General features: G+C 49.0%; 1 protein-coding gene across 2 annotated transcripts in view; it reads left to right on the plus strand.

Moving 5' to 3' along the window:
* Positions 1-936: 936 nt before the first annotated feature.
* Positions 937-15,913, plus strand: part of C9orf72 (C9orf72-SMCR8 complex subunit) — a 29,486-nt gene continuing 14,509 nt past the window's right edge. Inside the window, exons 1-3 of one of the 2 annotated variants that reach the window (XM_075931455.2) lie at positions 937-1,204; positions 5,849-6,326; positions 15,334-15,393. In XM_075931455.2, coding sequence (XP_075787570.2) covers positions 5,883-6,326; positions 15,334-15,393 — 504 coding nt within the window. In that variant the 5' untranslated portion in view covers positions 937-1,204; positions 5,849-5,882. Of the gene's footprint in view, positions 1,205-1,244; positions 1,596-5,848; positions 6,327-15,333; positions 15,394-15,913 lie in introns of those variants that run through there. The other variant, XM_006127254.3, reaches the window with a different exon arrangement.

Below are 15,913 nucleotides of genomic sequence, written 5' to 3' on the forward strand. Positions count from 1 at the left end.
ATCATAGTGTTCCCAACTTTTATGACATATGGTATGTGGTTTTTGATTGGTTGGTTGGTTAGTTTGGTTTTTTGTTTTTATAGATTCAATTTCTGGAGTCATGAAATTACAAAGGATTACAAAGTCCTATAACCTTATACAGGTTGCACCTCTGAAAACCATCACTCTGTGGTCTGGCAACATCTGTGGTCCAGGACAGGCTCATACTCAGGAATTTCTGGGGGGGGGGGGGGAGTGCTTTTTTGGTAAATGTGGACAGCAAGGGTGCGAATGCACCCCCAATGGTCCCACAAAGCACGATATCAAGTATCAGAGGGGTAGCCGTGTTAGTCTGAATTTGCAAGAGCAACGAGGAGTCCTGTGGCACCTTATAGACCAACTGAAGTGTAGGAGCATAAGCTTTCGTGGGCAAAGACCCACTTCGTCAGATGCATCTGACGAAGTGGGTCTTTGCCCACGAAAGCTTATGCTCCTACACTTCAGTTAGTCTATAAGGTGCCACAGGACTCCTCGTCGCTAAAGCACGATATGTAATTGCTACTTGTAGGGTTGTGCTACTTCGGGTAGCACTATCTTACGGGAACAGTTCCTTCCTGTACAAATCAGAAACTGCTACCAGTAGCACAGTCCTATAAGGGAACAGCTCTGTACAAACCACCAGTTGGCCAGGGTAAGGCAGGAGCAGCATGCTGCCAAGCGCCCCTCCCCAGTGCTCCGGCAGGCCCGGCAAAGCTGAGGCCCACCTCCTCCAGCAGCAAGGCTTTGTTCCTGGAAGGTGGGGAAGAATCAACCCCAGCCTTCCCTCCGCCAGCTGGAGCACGAGGGAGGGCGGCTCAGGCAGCCAGACGCTCCTGCCTTCCCCCACCGCGGCGACCCCACTGCGAAGTGCCCCGCCCCGCTTCGCGATGTCGAGCGAACGTGCTTCTACGGGGGCCGAGAGGGGCTGATTCATACTTTAGCCGAGGGTTTGTCAAATCAGTGCTGCCAAGCGACGCGCCCTTCCCGCCAGCCTGCCCGCGCCTTTCCTTCCGGCGGGCCCGCAGCCGCCGCTCCAACAGCACGCGCACGCTCCGATTCGCGAGCCACGGCTAGGGCGCATGCGCAAGGGGAGGTTTTTCTGAGGCCGGCGGCGAGCCTGGTTTGTTTACCTGCGCCGGGTAGCTGTTCCGGCGCGCGGCGGGCTGAGGGGACTGCGGCTGCGCAGGTAAGGTGGGGGAGTAGCGGCCGGGGGGTGGCTGTGGCCGGGACGGTTATGGGGGAGGGGCCGTACTGTGTGGCTGCGTGAAAGTGAGGGGGAGTGACGGGGAAGCCGCGTGGGCTCGGGGCTCGCATCTGGGCTCTGACCCTGGCTCCGCCACGGGCTTGCGGGGTGACCTCGCGCGCCTCAGCTGCCCGTGCCTCAGTTTCCCCACCTGAGACGTAGGGGTCGTGAGCGCCGTTGGAAACGCGCATTGCGCTGTCGCGGCGAAAGGAGCCTCCCGGGAGGCGTCGTCGGGGCGCAGCTCCGTTACTCGCCTCCGTGCAGCGAGGGGCCTTCCCCGGGCAGGCGGGCCAGTGGTTTGGCGAGTTTGTGTCTCTGTGGTTTTAACACTGAGGTAAGGGGAGCTCTGTCTGTCCCACGACCTGTGCAGTCACCGCTTCCTCCTTTGCCTCTGCGCTGCTTTTCTTCTCCGGCTTGGGGAGCCTTGGCTTGAGCTGTGCGGAGTTAGCTCCAGTCAAAATAACCTGTTAGAATGGAGGGGCTGAATAACTCCTTAAAAACAAACACGGGGGTTATTTAAAGCTACACTGTCTGTAGCTTATTTTTAAAAATCCAATTTAAATGTGAAACTGACAACTTATGTTAAGGCCTAAGCTTGTTATAATCCATTAACATTTAAATACATAAAAAGATATTCATCAATATGTGTTTGCTGCTATACTTTAAAAAAGTCAAACTACAAAACTGCAGAAATTTGCTAAAACAAATTTTAGTCTCTTCTGCAAGGCCAGATACTCTGTAGGGAGAATATTTTCTTCATATCAGGTCATTCAACTACAGGTGAGACCTGACCTGTCCCAAATATATAACCCATTAATACAACATGATTTGTTAGATACTGATACACTCCCTCTCAAGGATGTCCTCTCTTTTGAATGTTCAAATATGGTAACCCTAAGGGAATTTGCTGGATCTGGGAGGTCTCCTGCCACCAGCCTCTCAAGTTGCAGTGTGTGGAGGTGCAGGAGTGTTATGGCAGAGATCTGGGAATGTGGGGGTGCAGAAGTCTGGAGATGTGGGTATAAGAGGGGCTCGGGCAGGGGGGTCAGGTGTAGGATCATCTCAGGGTTGGTGTGTACAGGAGTGATATGATGCTGCGGCTAGATGGGAGCGAGGCCCCAATTGGGGGCTTGTTGGCCAGGCTTCATTTTTAAATAAAGTAAAATATTATGTCTAACAGAAAAGGTTTCAACATTGTCTTGATTTATGGCAGGAGTAGGGAGCCTTTTTTGGCTCGGGGGCCACTGACCCACAGAAAAATCAGTCAGGGACCACACAAGTGAGAACCAAAAAACCCCAAACTACCACCCCTCACTGATATGACCCCCAACTGAAACACATTTTTTCCCTTGATGCTCCTGACCAATAATGGGAGAAGGGGCAGGGAGGACTGAGGTTCAAGACTTCAGGCCAGATTTCCTCTTCTGAGGTTAGTGGATTTTGGCTACGGGGTGGAGCCAAAAATTAGGGGTTAAGTGTGTGGGACCTAGCCATCTGAGAATGGGATAGGGATGGGAGATGAGGATCTGGGTGGGAGGAGGTGGGGTGTAGGAGGGAGTGAGGCCTGGCCTGGGGGCAGGCTGCCTGGCCTGGGGGCAGGCTGCCTGGCCTGGGGGCAGGCTGCCTGGCCTGGGGGCAGGCTGCCTGGCCTGGGGGCAGTGGGGGAGATTTTGGCTAGGGGCCTGGAGGCAGGGAGTGTCTTGCCGGGGGGTGGGGGAGGTGAGTGAGGGTGTTGGTCTGGGCATGATGGGATGGGGATGCACTTGTTTTTACGCCACGTGGTAGGCATTGTGTAACACGCCTTCCTGTTGCTCCCATTCCCTGAAAGCCTCCAGAAAGGATTCACAGGGGAAGCTTCCAGGGAAGTGTTTCCTGGGGCATGAAAAAGACCAATGCACATGGAGCCATTTTGGCTGCTTGTTTCCTGCATGCCAAGGGAAGGAGAAGAGTAGTGCATGGAGACTTTTTTTGCTCCGCATGTTCCCTGCATGCTTGATTAGGGCTTTTTCCCCTTTCCCACACAGGAATCCAACGCTGGCATTCTAATCATGCAGGGGGTTTTAAGGCTGCAGCTCCAATGCTGGCTCTCTGCTGTAGGAGGAGCAAGGGTGAGCTGAGTTGGAGCTCTAGAAAAGCCATGTCTGGCTCTCTAGTGAGACACAGGTTGCCGACCCCTGGTTTAAACACATGAAAAAACTTCCTTACTGTCAGGGTGGTTAAACACTGGAATAAATTGTTATTGAGGTTATAGAATCTCCATCACTGGAGATATTTTAGAGCAGGTTGGATAGACATCTATCAGGGATGGTCTAAAAGGTTCTCGGTCCTGCAGTGCAGGCAGGGGACTAGATTCAATGGCCTCTCGAGGTCTCTTCCAGTTCTAGGTTTATATGATTCTCTCTTTTTAGGCTAAGTCTACACTGTCACTTTTACTGCGCTGCAATTTTCTACTTCAAGGGGTGTGAAAAAACACATGCTCACACCCTGAACTCAGCAAGTTATAGCACTATAAAAGCCAGTGTAAATGGCATCCTAAAACTGTTAGCTACTTCCCTCTTGGAGTCCCTTTAAAAATGCAGAGTGGGAGGGGATGGGTGGGGAGGCTTGTGCTGAGAGATAAGCGGGACCAGCTGCCACTGCTCTGTTGCTTTCAGAATGCAGAGTGGCAGCAAGAGAGCTGTCCTGGGCCCTGGGGAGGAACCAGAGACTGAGTCAGCATTTTTGCATGCTGGCTCCTTTCTTTCTCCCTTTAAGAATGCAAGAGCAGTGGGGAGGGGGAGTGGTCGATAGTGCAGAGCTTATCGGGTAGTCGACCACTTGACTACTCATTCACATCCCTGTCCCAGACCCCACTCTCCCTCCTGCACCCCAATCTCTTACCCCAAACTCCATTCTGCACCCTACCTCCATCCCAGACCCCACACTTCCTCCATTAATATCATTGCCCACCTCCGAGTTAGCCAGTGCTTCAGTGCAGCACAGAGAAATTAATCAGGATTTGTGAAATGTATAAACACTTGTAGTAGTTTTTTACAGAGTGGAATAAAACAATCTGAATTTTGTGGAATAAATTTCTTCAGTTGTACATTATTCTGCTTATCCTGTACAGACTAACTCAGCTACCCCCTGAAGATTATAAACAGTGTTAGCAATTGCTGCTCATGAGCAGAAATTGCAGGATATAGATTGGGTGTGTGTCTGTCTGTCTGTCTGTCTGTCCCCCATCCATCTGTGAGTCTGTTTGTTCAAGAACTCCTTCTAAACTCTTTGGTATGCAGTTTCCTTTTATCATAACGTAAAGCAATGTAAAACCTTGGCTCATCGGTCCTCAGAAGTATTTGCTCCCAGTGAGGTGCCCGCCCACTCTGCTGTCTCTGATACAGAAGCTTCACGGGGTAGCTGAGTTAGTCGGTACAGAAAAAAAAACAACAAATGGTCTGGTAGCACTTTATAGACTAACATGTAGATGGTATCATGAGCTTTCGTGGGCACAGCTTCGGTCAGCTGAAGAAGTGGGCTGTGCCCACAAAAGCTCATGATACCCTCTATATGTTTTGCTAGTCTATGAAGTGCTGCTAGACCATTTGTTGTGTTTTTTTTCTGATACAAAGGCAGCTGTGCAGTGGGGGCAGGCAGGAGCCAGTACATGCAGAAAGCTTAAAAGCTGGCTAACTCCCAAAGCATACTGAATCCCATGGAGCCTCCTGCCCCTCCCTGCACTGCTCCCTCTTGAAATTTTCAGCGGTGTCACATTTACCTAAAGAGACACATTTTAACATCCCTATTCAAGTTATATGTATTTTTCAAATTATCTGTAGCTTCATATTTGATTTATATAAATTGGCTTTTAGATCATTCATGTAGAAGAGAATTGAAAGACTCTTAGGGTACGTCTAGACTACATGCCTCTGGCGACAGAGGCATGTAGATTAGGCTACCCGACAGAGTAAAATGAAGCGGCGATTTAAATAATCGCCGCTTCATTTAAATTTACATGGCTGCCGCGCTGAGCCGACAAACAGCTGATCAGCTGTTTGTCGGCTCAGCGCGATAGTCTGGACGCTCCCCTGCCGACATCAAAGGGAGCTGTCGACAACCCAGGTATGCCTCCTGGGATGAGGCATACCTGGGTTGTCGACAGCTCCCTTTGATGTCGGCAGGGGAGCGTCCAGACTATCGCGCTGAGCCGACAAACAGCTGATCAGCTGTTTGTCGGCTCAGCGCGGCAGCCATGTAAATTTAAATGAAGCGGCGATTATTTAAATCGCCGCTTCATTTTACTCTGTCGGGTAGCCTAATCTACATGCCTCTGTCGCCAGAGGCATGTAGTCTAGACGTACCCTTAATGTATAATTAGGCCTTTAAATTTAAATTAAAGATTTATTTTATTATCTGACTGGTATGTAACAGACTTGTACCCACAACCTTACTTAAGTCAAAAGTGCACTTGTAGACTTAATCCATACCCAAATACTTAAGGTAGAAATCAAAACTAGTCTGTAAATCTGTTTAGAGAAAAAGAAAAGGAGCAAACTACCAACCAGTGCTACTCTCACTGTTTTCTCTTTTAACACTTTTTTTTCCTAGGCTAAGGAAAGAATGTGACCTTTAAGAAGCAGTCATGTCAGCCCTCTGTCCACCACCTTCTCCAGCAGTTGCCAAGACGGAAATCTCATTGAATGGGGACTCACCACTACTAGCTGCTACTTTTGCCTACTGGGACAATATTCTTGGACCTAGAGTCAGACACATCTGGGCCCCTAAGACAGAACAGATGCTTCTCAGTGATGGAGAAATAACTTTTCTTGCAAATCACACATTGAATGGAGAAATACTTAGGAATGCAGAGAGTGGAGCAATAGATGTGAAGTTTTTTGTCTTGGCAGAAAAAGGAGTAATTATTGTGTCTTTAATCTTTGATGGAAACTGGAATGGGGACAGAAGTACATATGGATTGTCAATAATACTTCCACAAAGTGAACTTAGCTTCTATCTTCCTCTTCACAGAGTTTGTGTTGATAGATTAACACATATTATAAGGAAAGGAAGAATATGGATGCATAAGGTAGGTTTGTTCTTCATTGCAATCAGATATTAAAAGCCTGATAAGACCTTTAATCCAGTGGTTCCCAACCTTGTTTATACCAAGGACTGGCAAACCTGTTCACAAACTTTTGGCAGACTGGTAACAGTTTATTTGCATATTCACTGTGCAAATAATGAATATTCAGCTATGCAAATAAACTGTCACCAGTCTACCAAAAGTTTGTGAATGGGTTTGCTGTTCCATGGTATACAAAGCCCCAGACCTACATCCCCTCACCCTTCCACTACTCCCACCCAGCGCCAGCCACTGAACCCAGAGTCCCCTGCATCCAGGACCCCCCCCTCCCCCAGTGACAACCTCTTTCCCTCAGAGTTCCCTAAATCCAACTCCCATGCCCCAAATGCCTTAGTGCCAGCCTCTTGTTTCCAGAGCCCCACTGCATCCAATCCCCCCCAGGTCCCCTGTGCCAGTCCCCAATATTAGCCCCTGTTCCCAGTGCCAGCCCTGCCCCCCTCACCTTCTCATTATTAACCGCACCATCAGAGCCCCCCAGTGCCAGCTCCCCATCCTGGATGTCACAGTGCCCCTCAGCATCAGCTCCCCCCCACCTCTTAGAGCCTCCCACCGCCAGAGCCTCCCAGCACTAGTTCTGCCCCCAGAGCCCACCCTTGTCTGCCTTGACCCCTGCCTTGACCTAGCCCTGCTGCTGCCTTCCAGCTACCAGTTGAACGCAGAGCACTTCCCTGCGTGGTGGGGGGGCTGTGCGGAGCCCGCAGCATGCTGGACCACTGCTGAGCACCACGGCAGCCAAGTTCCATGTGGCACTTGGCCCAGCTGAGTGTCACAGCAGCCAGGCCCCTGCTGAGCACAGCTGAGGCTCTCAGCTGGGGCCAAGCACCACTTGGAACTGAGCACTGCGGCAGTTGGGCTCTACCCAGTGCCGAGTGCTGCTGCTGCCCATCATGCGGCCCTGCCAGCCAAGCGGCCACCAGAGCTGGAACCAGGGTCACAGTGAGGCTCCCCAGTAGGGTCAGCCTCACTACAGCCCAGCTCCAGCTGCAGCACAACTGGTTGCCTGCCGGGCCACTCACCCCATTGGTGCATGGGGAACCCCAGTGGGTGGGGTTCATTAGCTGCTGGGAGTTGCTTTAATCAACACAAAGACATTGCATTGTATAGAAAATAGGTATATGTTTTATAAAAACAACAATCTCCCTGGGTCACATTAGATAACAATCCACGAAACAAAATCTCATAGATAAATAAAATCTCTACCTCAATATGCCTGCTAGAGTTGTATGCTAAAAATAGATCCTAATACTACCAGGCTCTGAAATTGAGAATATGCAACTCTTATCAGATCTGGTAATGACATGCATGGCATCGCCCTACAGTTCTACTCAGTTCATACTAGCCTCCTATGGAATTTTTTTTTACCATCCCCATGTTTGATAAAAATTGTTATTTATTTTTTATAAAATAAAACAAAAATCCTTGTAGAATTGCTCTATGCTACACTGAAGTCTGAGAGGGAGTTTGGGTGAAGTAAGGGCTTGTGATCTGGGGGCAGAGGCTTGGGATGCAGAGTCTAGGAGGAAGTATGGGTGCAGGAGAGTGCAAGGTCTGGGAGGCAGTTGTGACCTGGGGGAAAGGCAAACAGAGGGTTTGGGTGGTGGCCTGGGGCAGGTAGTCAGGGTGAGGGATCAAAGGATGTGTGTGGCAGAGGCAGGCTGTGGCTGGGAGGTGCTTACCTAGACAGCTCCCAGTAAGCAACCCTTCAGGAACCTGAAAGCTCCAGTCGCAAGCTGCTCCACGTGGCTTTGGTCCAAGCAGGAGGAAGGGAGACTTCATTGGCTACCCCTGCCAGCAGCAAAATATCTCAGCTACTATTGGTCAGAAACTGGCCAATTGGAGCTGAGAGATTTTGCTGAGGGGCGTGACAGAGCGCACATCCTCCCTTCTCGCTCCCAGACTAGAGCAGCTACGTTTAAAGTGGCTGTCACTGTGCTGTGCTTAAGGGTCCCAGCAAGGCAGCTGCAGGCTGGATCCGGTGGCTTGGTGGCCAAATCCGGCCCACTGGCAGCCTCTTGCCGACCCCGATCTAAGTAATTGTATACATTAGGAAAATGTATGTATGGCAGTAAAATATATTTTTGTCCAATGAAAATATGGCTTTTATCTTGTTTATGTACCTTTTTAAAGGTACGTCTACACAGCAGCATTATTTCAGAATAACTGACATTATTCCACAATTAGAGACCATATCTACACTACAAGCCTTTATTTTGAAATGTCGAGCCTGAGGACTTTTTATGCCAACTCATGGCAACCCACGTTGTATGAGGAATAAGGGGAGTCAAAGCAAGGGCCTGCTGCGTCTCTCCATTTGAATTATGCAAGAGCCACGGGAAGCTCCTAAACATTTCAAAGGATGAGGCACAGAGGGGAACCCACGGTAGCAGGAAGTGCTTCAGTCCCCACTGGCATGGGTTCCCACTGCCTTTCTGCCTTTGAAATGCAAAAGAGCCACCCACAGGCAGATCCTATACATTCCAAAGAGAGTGAGGCAGTAGGAACCCACACCAGTGGGGACCAAAGCAGTTCCCCGCTGGTGCGGGTTCCCCTCTGTGCCTTTTCCTTTGAAATGTGTAGGCATTTCAAAGGGAGAAAAGCAGCAGTGGGACCGGCATGAGCAGGACTGTTTCAATCCCCGCTTTCACTGTTTCCCCACTGCCTTCTGCCTCCCGCCACCCTGACCTCCCACAGAGACGGTGCTGGGGGGCGGGGGGAACGGGCTTTAAGTCGGCTCCCCCCAGCACTGGTTCATGCTCCCCCTCCTCCTTGCTGTCTCTTTCTGATAGAGGCAGCAAAGGGGGGAAAGCGACTAGTCGAGTTCCTGCTCCTAGTCGACATCCTTAGTTTATCACGCTCTTGTAGTTGTGGACAATAAGAAGGGCCATACTGGGTAAGACCAAAGGTCCATCTAGCCCAGTATCCTGTCTGACAACAATGGCCAATACCAGATGCCCCAGAGGAAGGGAACACAACAGGTAATCTTCATTACAATGTTTTCTTCATTTTATGTTTATCGTTGGCTTCTCTGCTTTAACCTTTTTTGAGACAAAATGATCAAACTTAGCACAAAACTTCAGTTTGGAAGCAGTCATGTTTTTGTTGCCTAACTTACAGATTTTCATCATGGAGTTGTAGCTGCAGTGTAATTTACAGAAAATGTTCTGTCAGTCCCAAAAAACTAGTTGTGAAGTCTTTGACTTTATTTGTTTTCCACTGTCTGTTTTTTAAATAGGCTCAGTGAGCAGCAGACTGATAACCCTTGAAAGAAATGTATTTATTCTTGGGGTTTTATTGAGCAGTTATAACATGTACAAGAGCTCATCTGTATCCTAGCTCAGTCTTTGCCCATGGTAGATATACCTCAGTGCTAGATGCTCTATACATGTAAATTACAAATATAGCATTGTATAAATTTTAGCTATCTGTGTCTGATACTTTCTGGGCATCATAATATAAAATTTAAACATAAATTATTAAAATGGGGACATGTGTAAAATGTGACTTTCATGGCAAAAGGAGATTTCCGCATCATCCACTATGATATGAATCAATCCAATGTGCTACAGGTTAAAATGGATAACAAATTCTTGAAGACCTGCCCTAATTGATGTCAACAGTGTATGCTGGCATTCCTACCAGACAGCATGTCTTCCTGGTTTTCAAGAGTTCTGTCTTAAGACAGACAGCAGTTCCAACCAGATTGTATTAGAAGGGAGAAACTCACTGAAAATTTTGAAATGGCATCCTACATTGGCAAATTCACTCAGATTCAGATACATGCAGAGCAATGTTAAGAATAATGTATGTTGCCAGTGATTCTCAATGTATTTACCATTCTGGGCCACATATATATCTCTCAGTGTGTTATGTGGGCTACTTGTATGGCCTTAAGGTTGTCACCCATGCTGCGGCTCTGTGCTGATTGGGCTGCAAGTGGCCCACAGGTCACAGGTTGAGAACTATTAAAAGCAACTATTTAGAAGTAATTCCAAATTGGGTCTGGAATCATGTTTAGCTTTTACAAAGCTAGATATTTGAAGTGTTATGTGGGTTTTTTCCAATAATTCATAGCAACTGTATTTCAAAAGGGGGAAACTTTTTCAGTTTCAACTACATGAAGCTAAACTTTTTTTTTTTAAACAAAGAATTTTCTCTGTCAAGGAAGTTATTTCTTGTTGAAGCCTAACTCCAGGGAAGTGCTTTTAAGTATTCTGTATAGCACCAGTGTTGTTTTTCATAGGCACTTGTTTCAGATTAATTTAGGTTTTATCGTTGGCAGGAAGAAATCTCCTCTAATGCATTTCATTCCTCATATATTCCAAGGAGTTGTGTAAGCTTTCTGGTCTGCATTTTATCACCCTTCAGTGGCTCTGTCACAGGAGACTATTGAGTAAACCTGCGAAAGATGTGACAACTCTCAGCTTCTATAAGACGACCTCTCTGGAGCAAGTAGAATCTTTATTGCCTAGAATGTTGTTCTGACTATACTGTTCATTAGTGCCAAGTTTTCATAGCATACTGAGCTTAATAATTGTAATTGATTTTGTTCATCATAGACTATGTCTAGACTGCACGCCTTTTTCGACAGAGGCTTTGTCAACAGTATCTGTCGACAAAGCCTCTGTCGAAAAAGAGCATCTAGATTACATTATGCGGATCAAAAAATCGATCCTCTTTTTCGAAAAAGAGCGTCCAGACTGCCGGATGCTCTGTCAACAAAAGAAGGCACCCGTAAGTGCTTCTGGCAGGGCATGAGGGCAGCCTTTATTTCCAGGTGCTGCTTCCTGCTCTTTGCAGAGACACATGCTTAAAGGGATCCCCCTCGACAGCCGTTGCTCTGCTCCTGCTTCTGGCTTGCCTGCCCCCTAGAGGGAAAGCAAAGCTGCTGAAGTGCTTGCTCTGGTTGCCCTGCTTCCTCGGACACGACAGCAGTTTATTTTCTGGGTTTTTTTTTCTGCTTTTCGACTTTAATTTGGCCATGGAGCCTGAGCAGCCCCTGGGCAGGCAATGGCCCCAGGCTGCCATTCTGCTGCCTCTTCATGACTCTGTCATGGATTTCCTGCCCCATATGGACCTGGAACACACTGAGGAGACCCTCCTCTGGGATGCAGGAGCTCTGCCCTTGTCCCCAAACTTTTCTGAGGACAGACAGTTTTGGAGGCAGAAGACAAGTTTGGACTGGTGGGACCGGCTCGTCATGCAGCTCTGGGACGACGACCACTGGCTCCGCAACTTCCGATTGCGGAAGGCCACATTCCTGGAGCTGTGTGCCTGGCTCTCCTCTGCTCTGGAACACCAGGGCACCCACCTGCGGGCCGCCATCCCCCTGCAGAAGCAGGTCGCAATCGCCCTGTGGTAGCTGGCCATCCAGGACAGCTACCGCTCCGTAGGACACCAGTTTGGCATGGAGAGGTCTACCATCTGGGCCATCTTGATGGAGGTAAGTCACTATCAGGGAACAGGCCCTTCTGAGTGGTGGGGTTGAGAAAGGGGGACTGCCAAGCAAGGACAAGAGGAAGTGGAGAATGGAGTGGCTCTCGGAGGCCGCTCCTCAGCCACCCCTGCACTGATGCGGGGGAGGGGAGCGTCCTGACAAGGGGAGGAGTGGGGTGGAGAGGGGGGTTCTCCTTCCAAGCGCTTAGGTAACTTATCTAACTCCCTGATTTCTGTCTGTCTATTTGTCTCGTGCTGTAGGTGCTGAGGGCCATCAATGCAGAGCTGCTGAAGAGGCTTGTCCATCTCGGGGACCTGGACAACATCATTGCTGGGTTTGCCGCCCTTGGATTCCCGAACTGCGGAGGAGCCCTCAATGGGACACACATCGCAATCCGTGCCCCGCCCCATCGAGCAGCCCAATTTATAAACCGGAAGGGCTACTATTCCATGGTGCTGCAGGCCCTGGTCAACCACTGGGGACACTTTATGGACATTGGTGTCGGGTTGTTGGGTAGGGCACATGATGCCCACATATTCCGGAACTCCTACCTGTACCGCAGGTTGCAGGCAGGAACACTTTTTTCCCCCAGCGGTACCTTGCACTTGGGGCTGTGCAGATACTGGTGTGCATAGTGGCCAATGCGGTCTACCCCCGATGCTGGGCTCATGAAGCCCTACACCGGCCACCTGGATGATGTGAACAAGGAGCTTTTCAACACACATCTTAGCCAGGCTCACATCCAGGTGGAACGTGCCTTCAGCCGTTTGAAAGGGAGGTTTCATTGCCTCCTCATGCAGCTTGAGATGAGCGAACACAACATCCCGGAGGTGGTGGCTGCATGTTATGCCCTCTGTAACCTGGTGGAGAGGAAAGGGGAGGCCTTCCTGCCAGGGTGGGGGACAGGTCCTGATGGCGAGGAGAGGCAATTTCAGCAGCCCTGGACGGCTGCCATCCACCAGGCTCACCAGGTTGGTGTCCAAATCTGAGAGGCCCTGAGGGAGAGATTCTTAGAAGGAGCCCACTGATTCTCCCCCATTGGAAGGTTTGGTCAGGCCCACCCTATCTTCCCCTCCACAACCCTCACTCTGTTCCCATTAAGAACACATATAAGACCCATTTTTCTTTGTAAACAGAAATTTGCTTTATTAGAAACACTAGCAGTAAAGAAAATGTGTGAACTGTTTAACAAAACTTTCTCTTTTAACTGTTCACCTGTTTATCCACAAAGGATAATCTGTCAGTCAAAAATAAAGATTTTGTAACATAACTTAAATGTTCTTTAACTGGGGTTGTAGGGGACTGAAAACCTGGAGGGGGGGCTCAGGTAGGCTGCTGCTTCCCTGATTGCAGGGTCCTGCCACCTTCCTATGTTCTGGCATCACCACAGCCTTGGGATCGGGTGGAGCAAGACCTAGTCCTGGCCAGGGCAGGAGGTGGGAGGGCAGCTGTTGGGCCTGTGAGGGCTTGGGAGCAGGAGAGGCTGGGGGGGAAAGGGAGGGCTGGAGGAGCAGGGGCCTGGGTGTGCAGGAGGAGCAGTGCCCATGACAGGCAAGGTGAAGAGCTCCCTCATTGTGGCAGAGATGTCAGTGTGCTGCTGGACCAGCTTGTCCAGCAGCCTGGTGCACCATTCAGCTTCTGCCTGTGTCCTCTGCTGGAGGGTCCTGTTGAGGTCCTGCAAGGCCACAACGTGCTCCCTCAGCAGGTCCGTGTACACACGCCAACGGGTCCATGATGATGGTGGTGGGGCAGGTGTGGTGCTCCCCTGTTGGGTAGAGGGTCTGGCTGTGGAGGAAAAGAGGAGATGACAATCACTGTCTGCGTGCACCCCTGCTGTCCCCGAGGGCATGCCATGGCTGTCACGGGCTCTCCTTTGGACAGAAGACTCAGAGGTCTTACATGTGACACCGTGTGTGAGTTGGGCAGTCATCTGAAAGCCTTACAGGGGCCCCACAGTGGCAATGGGGCTAGCTGGCCCCCACGCTGCCAACCCGCCCGTGTGTGGTGACCCCTCAAAGCAATGTTCCCTCCCCCATGTCCATGCATGCCTGGGAGGCCTCTGGGGTCTGGGTCCTTGCTGCCTTCTCTTCCTCCTCCTCCTGGTGCAGCTCTCCCGCATCTCCTGCCTGGTCTTCCTCCCTCAAGAGGGATCGGCCCATGATGTGGTGGGTTACCTGGACTCCACCACACACACAGTGGAGTCTGGGCTTCCCCACCACCCAGGATCTGCTCCAACTCCTCGTAGTAAGGGCAGATCTTGGGGCTGTCCCAGAGTGAGAGCTTTGGTCCCAGGCCTTGGCATATCCCTGCTACAGCTCCTTTACCTTGACCCTGACTTGTGCCAGGGTGATGCCCTTTGGTGGCCAGTCCCTGGTCCAGGCGCTCGTAAATGTTTGCATTCCTGTGGCGTGTTTGCAGGGCTTCTTCCTGGGACCAGAGCTCCAGGAGGTTTTTGATTTTGGGCCCTGTCCAGGCTGGTGCCTGCCTTTTGGTGCCCCTGGGTGGCTCCTTGTCTCTATCCCGAAAAGGGCCAGGGGGGCCTTGAGGCTGGGACATGGCTGGCACGGGTGCACTGGCTAGCTGCCGGACAGTGAGGCCTGTCTGGGTGCCTGTGCCTTTAAGAGGCTGTGGCCAGGAATCACAGAGGTGCTGTACCTGTAAAGGCTAGACTGTCTCCCCAGGGCTTCTTCCTGGAGACCTTTTTTGTCGACAGAACTGGCTCCCTGTGTCCACACGCATCTTTTGTCGACAGATCTCTGTCAACCAACGCGTTTTTCCTTGTAAAAGGAGGTTTACCGCTGTCGACACAACTTCCGCGTTCTGTCGACTTACTGTTGACAGAATGTGGCGGGAGTGTAGACGCAAGTATAGTTTTGTCGACAAGGCCACTTTTGTGGACAAAATTCTGTAGTCTAGACACACCCATATTTACTACTGAGCTTCTGCTGACTTGAAACTAGCAGAGTTTTCACTTAGTTTTTGGTCTGACTTTTGTGTATCATGTGATGTTTCCATGAATGTCTGCAATATTTTAGCTCTAGAACAGTTAATGTATTGAAGATGTTCCAGTATCTCAAGATATGGATCAAATCCCCTTCCCAGAAGCAATTAGGTTTCCTCTCCCTGAAGATTGAATTTTCCATTATTTTGTTAGGATGGAATAATTTCCTCCTTTTGCAGTGAAAAAATATATAGCAATTGCATCTTTATTTCCCATGAGCGAGATCCATCTGGTATTTTCTTGATCAGATAGTAAAAGATATTATTTTTATTTTAGCCTTTCTTCCTCCCCAATCAAGATAGAGGTTTAAGGAGGAGGGTAGTTTGCCACAAAATAGCGTTAGTTCTACCTGTCCACTCATTAAAGGAAAAAGCCTTCAACATCAAAGTGTGGATCAAAGAAGTGTGATTGCACAAGGAAGAAAGTTTACCAGTTGACTGATGTGTGCATAATTTTATAGCCAAATACAAGGGCTTTTATAATTTGTATGAAAAGTGATTGCTTTTCTTGCTCAGGAAAGGCAAGAACATTTCCAGAAGATTGTCTTGGAAAGCACAGAGAGAATGGAGGATCAGGTAAGAATGACTGATTGATGCATATGGCATACCATCACAAGTCTATTACTGGAACTTGTGACTGTAGAAGTCAGTATTACTGCCTATTTTTGGGATACAGGAAAAATTTTATTTTGGACTAGTAGAGTGACCTGTCGTGTACAGAATGCAGTCTTTATGAAGATAAGGTTGTGGAAGCTCTGACCAAATTGAAGGAAAATATATCCTATCACTTTATGGTTAAAGAGGAAATCTAAGAATAATATTAGCTTTCAGAAATGGGGAGGTCACTTATTCGAGCATGACCTCTAAAGACAGCAGCTTACTTACATTTATATTTTCCTATCTTTGTCTATTCTGGGTAGGTTTTTGCTAGGTCATTAGTTGGTCAGGTGAGAGAACCGGTATTTAGTAATGATTATCTTTTAGCTATCTAAGGGAGAAATGTTTATATACTTTGTGGCTGAGATTACAAAGATAATTTGGTTTCTGAAGCAATAAATGTAAAAGCACAACCCTAGAACTTGTTGCAAAAGACAAG

Source organism: Pelodiscus sinensis, chromosome 6, assembly GCF_052426305.1.
Source record: "Pelodiscus sinensis isolate ZL-2025 chromosome 6, ASM5242630v1, whole genome shotgun sequence".
NCBI lineage: Eukaryota > Metazoa > Chordata > Testudines > Trionychidae > Pelodiscus > Pelodiscus sinensis.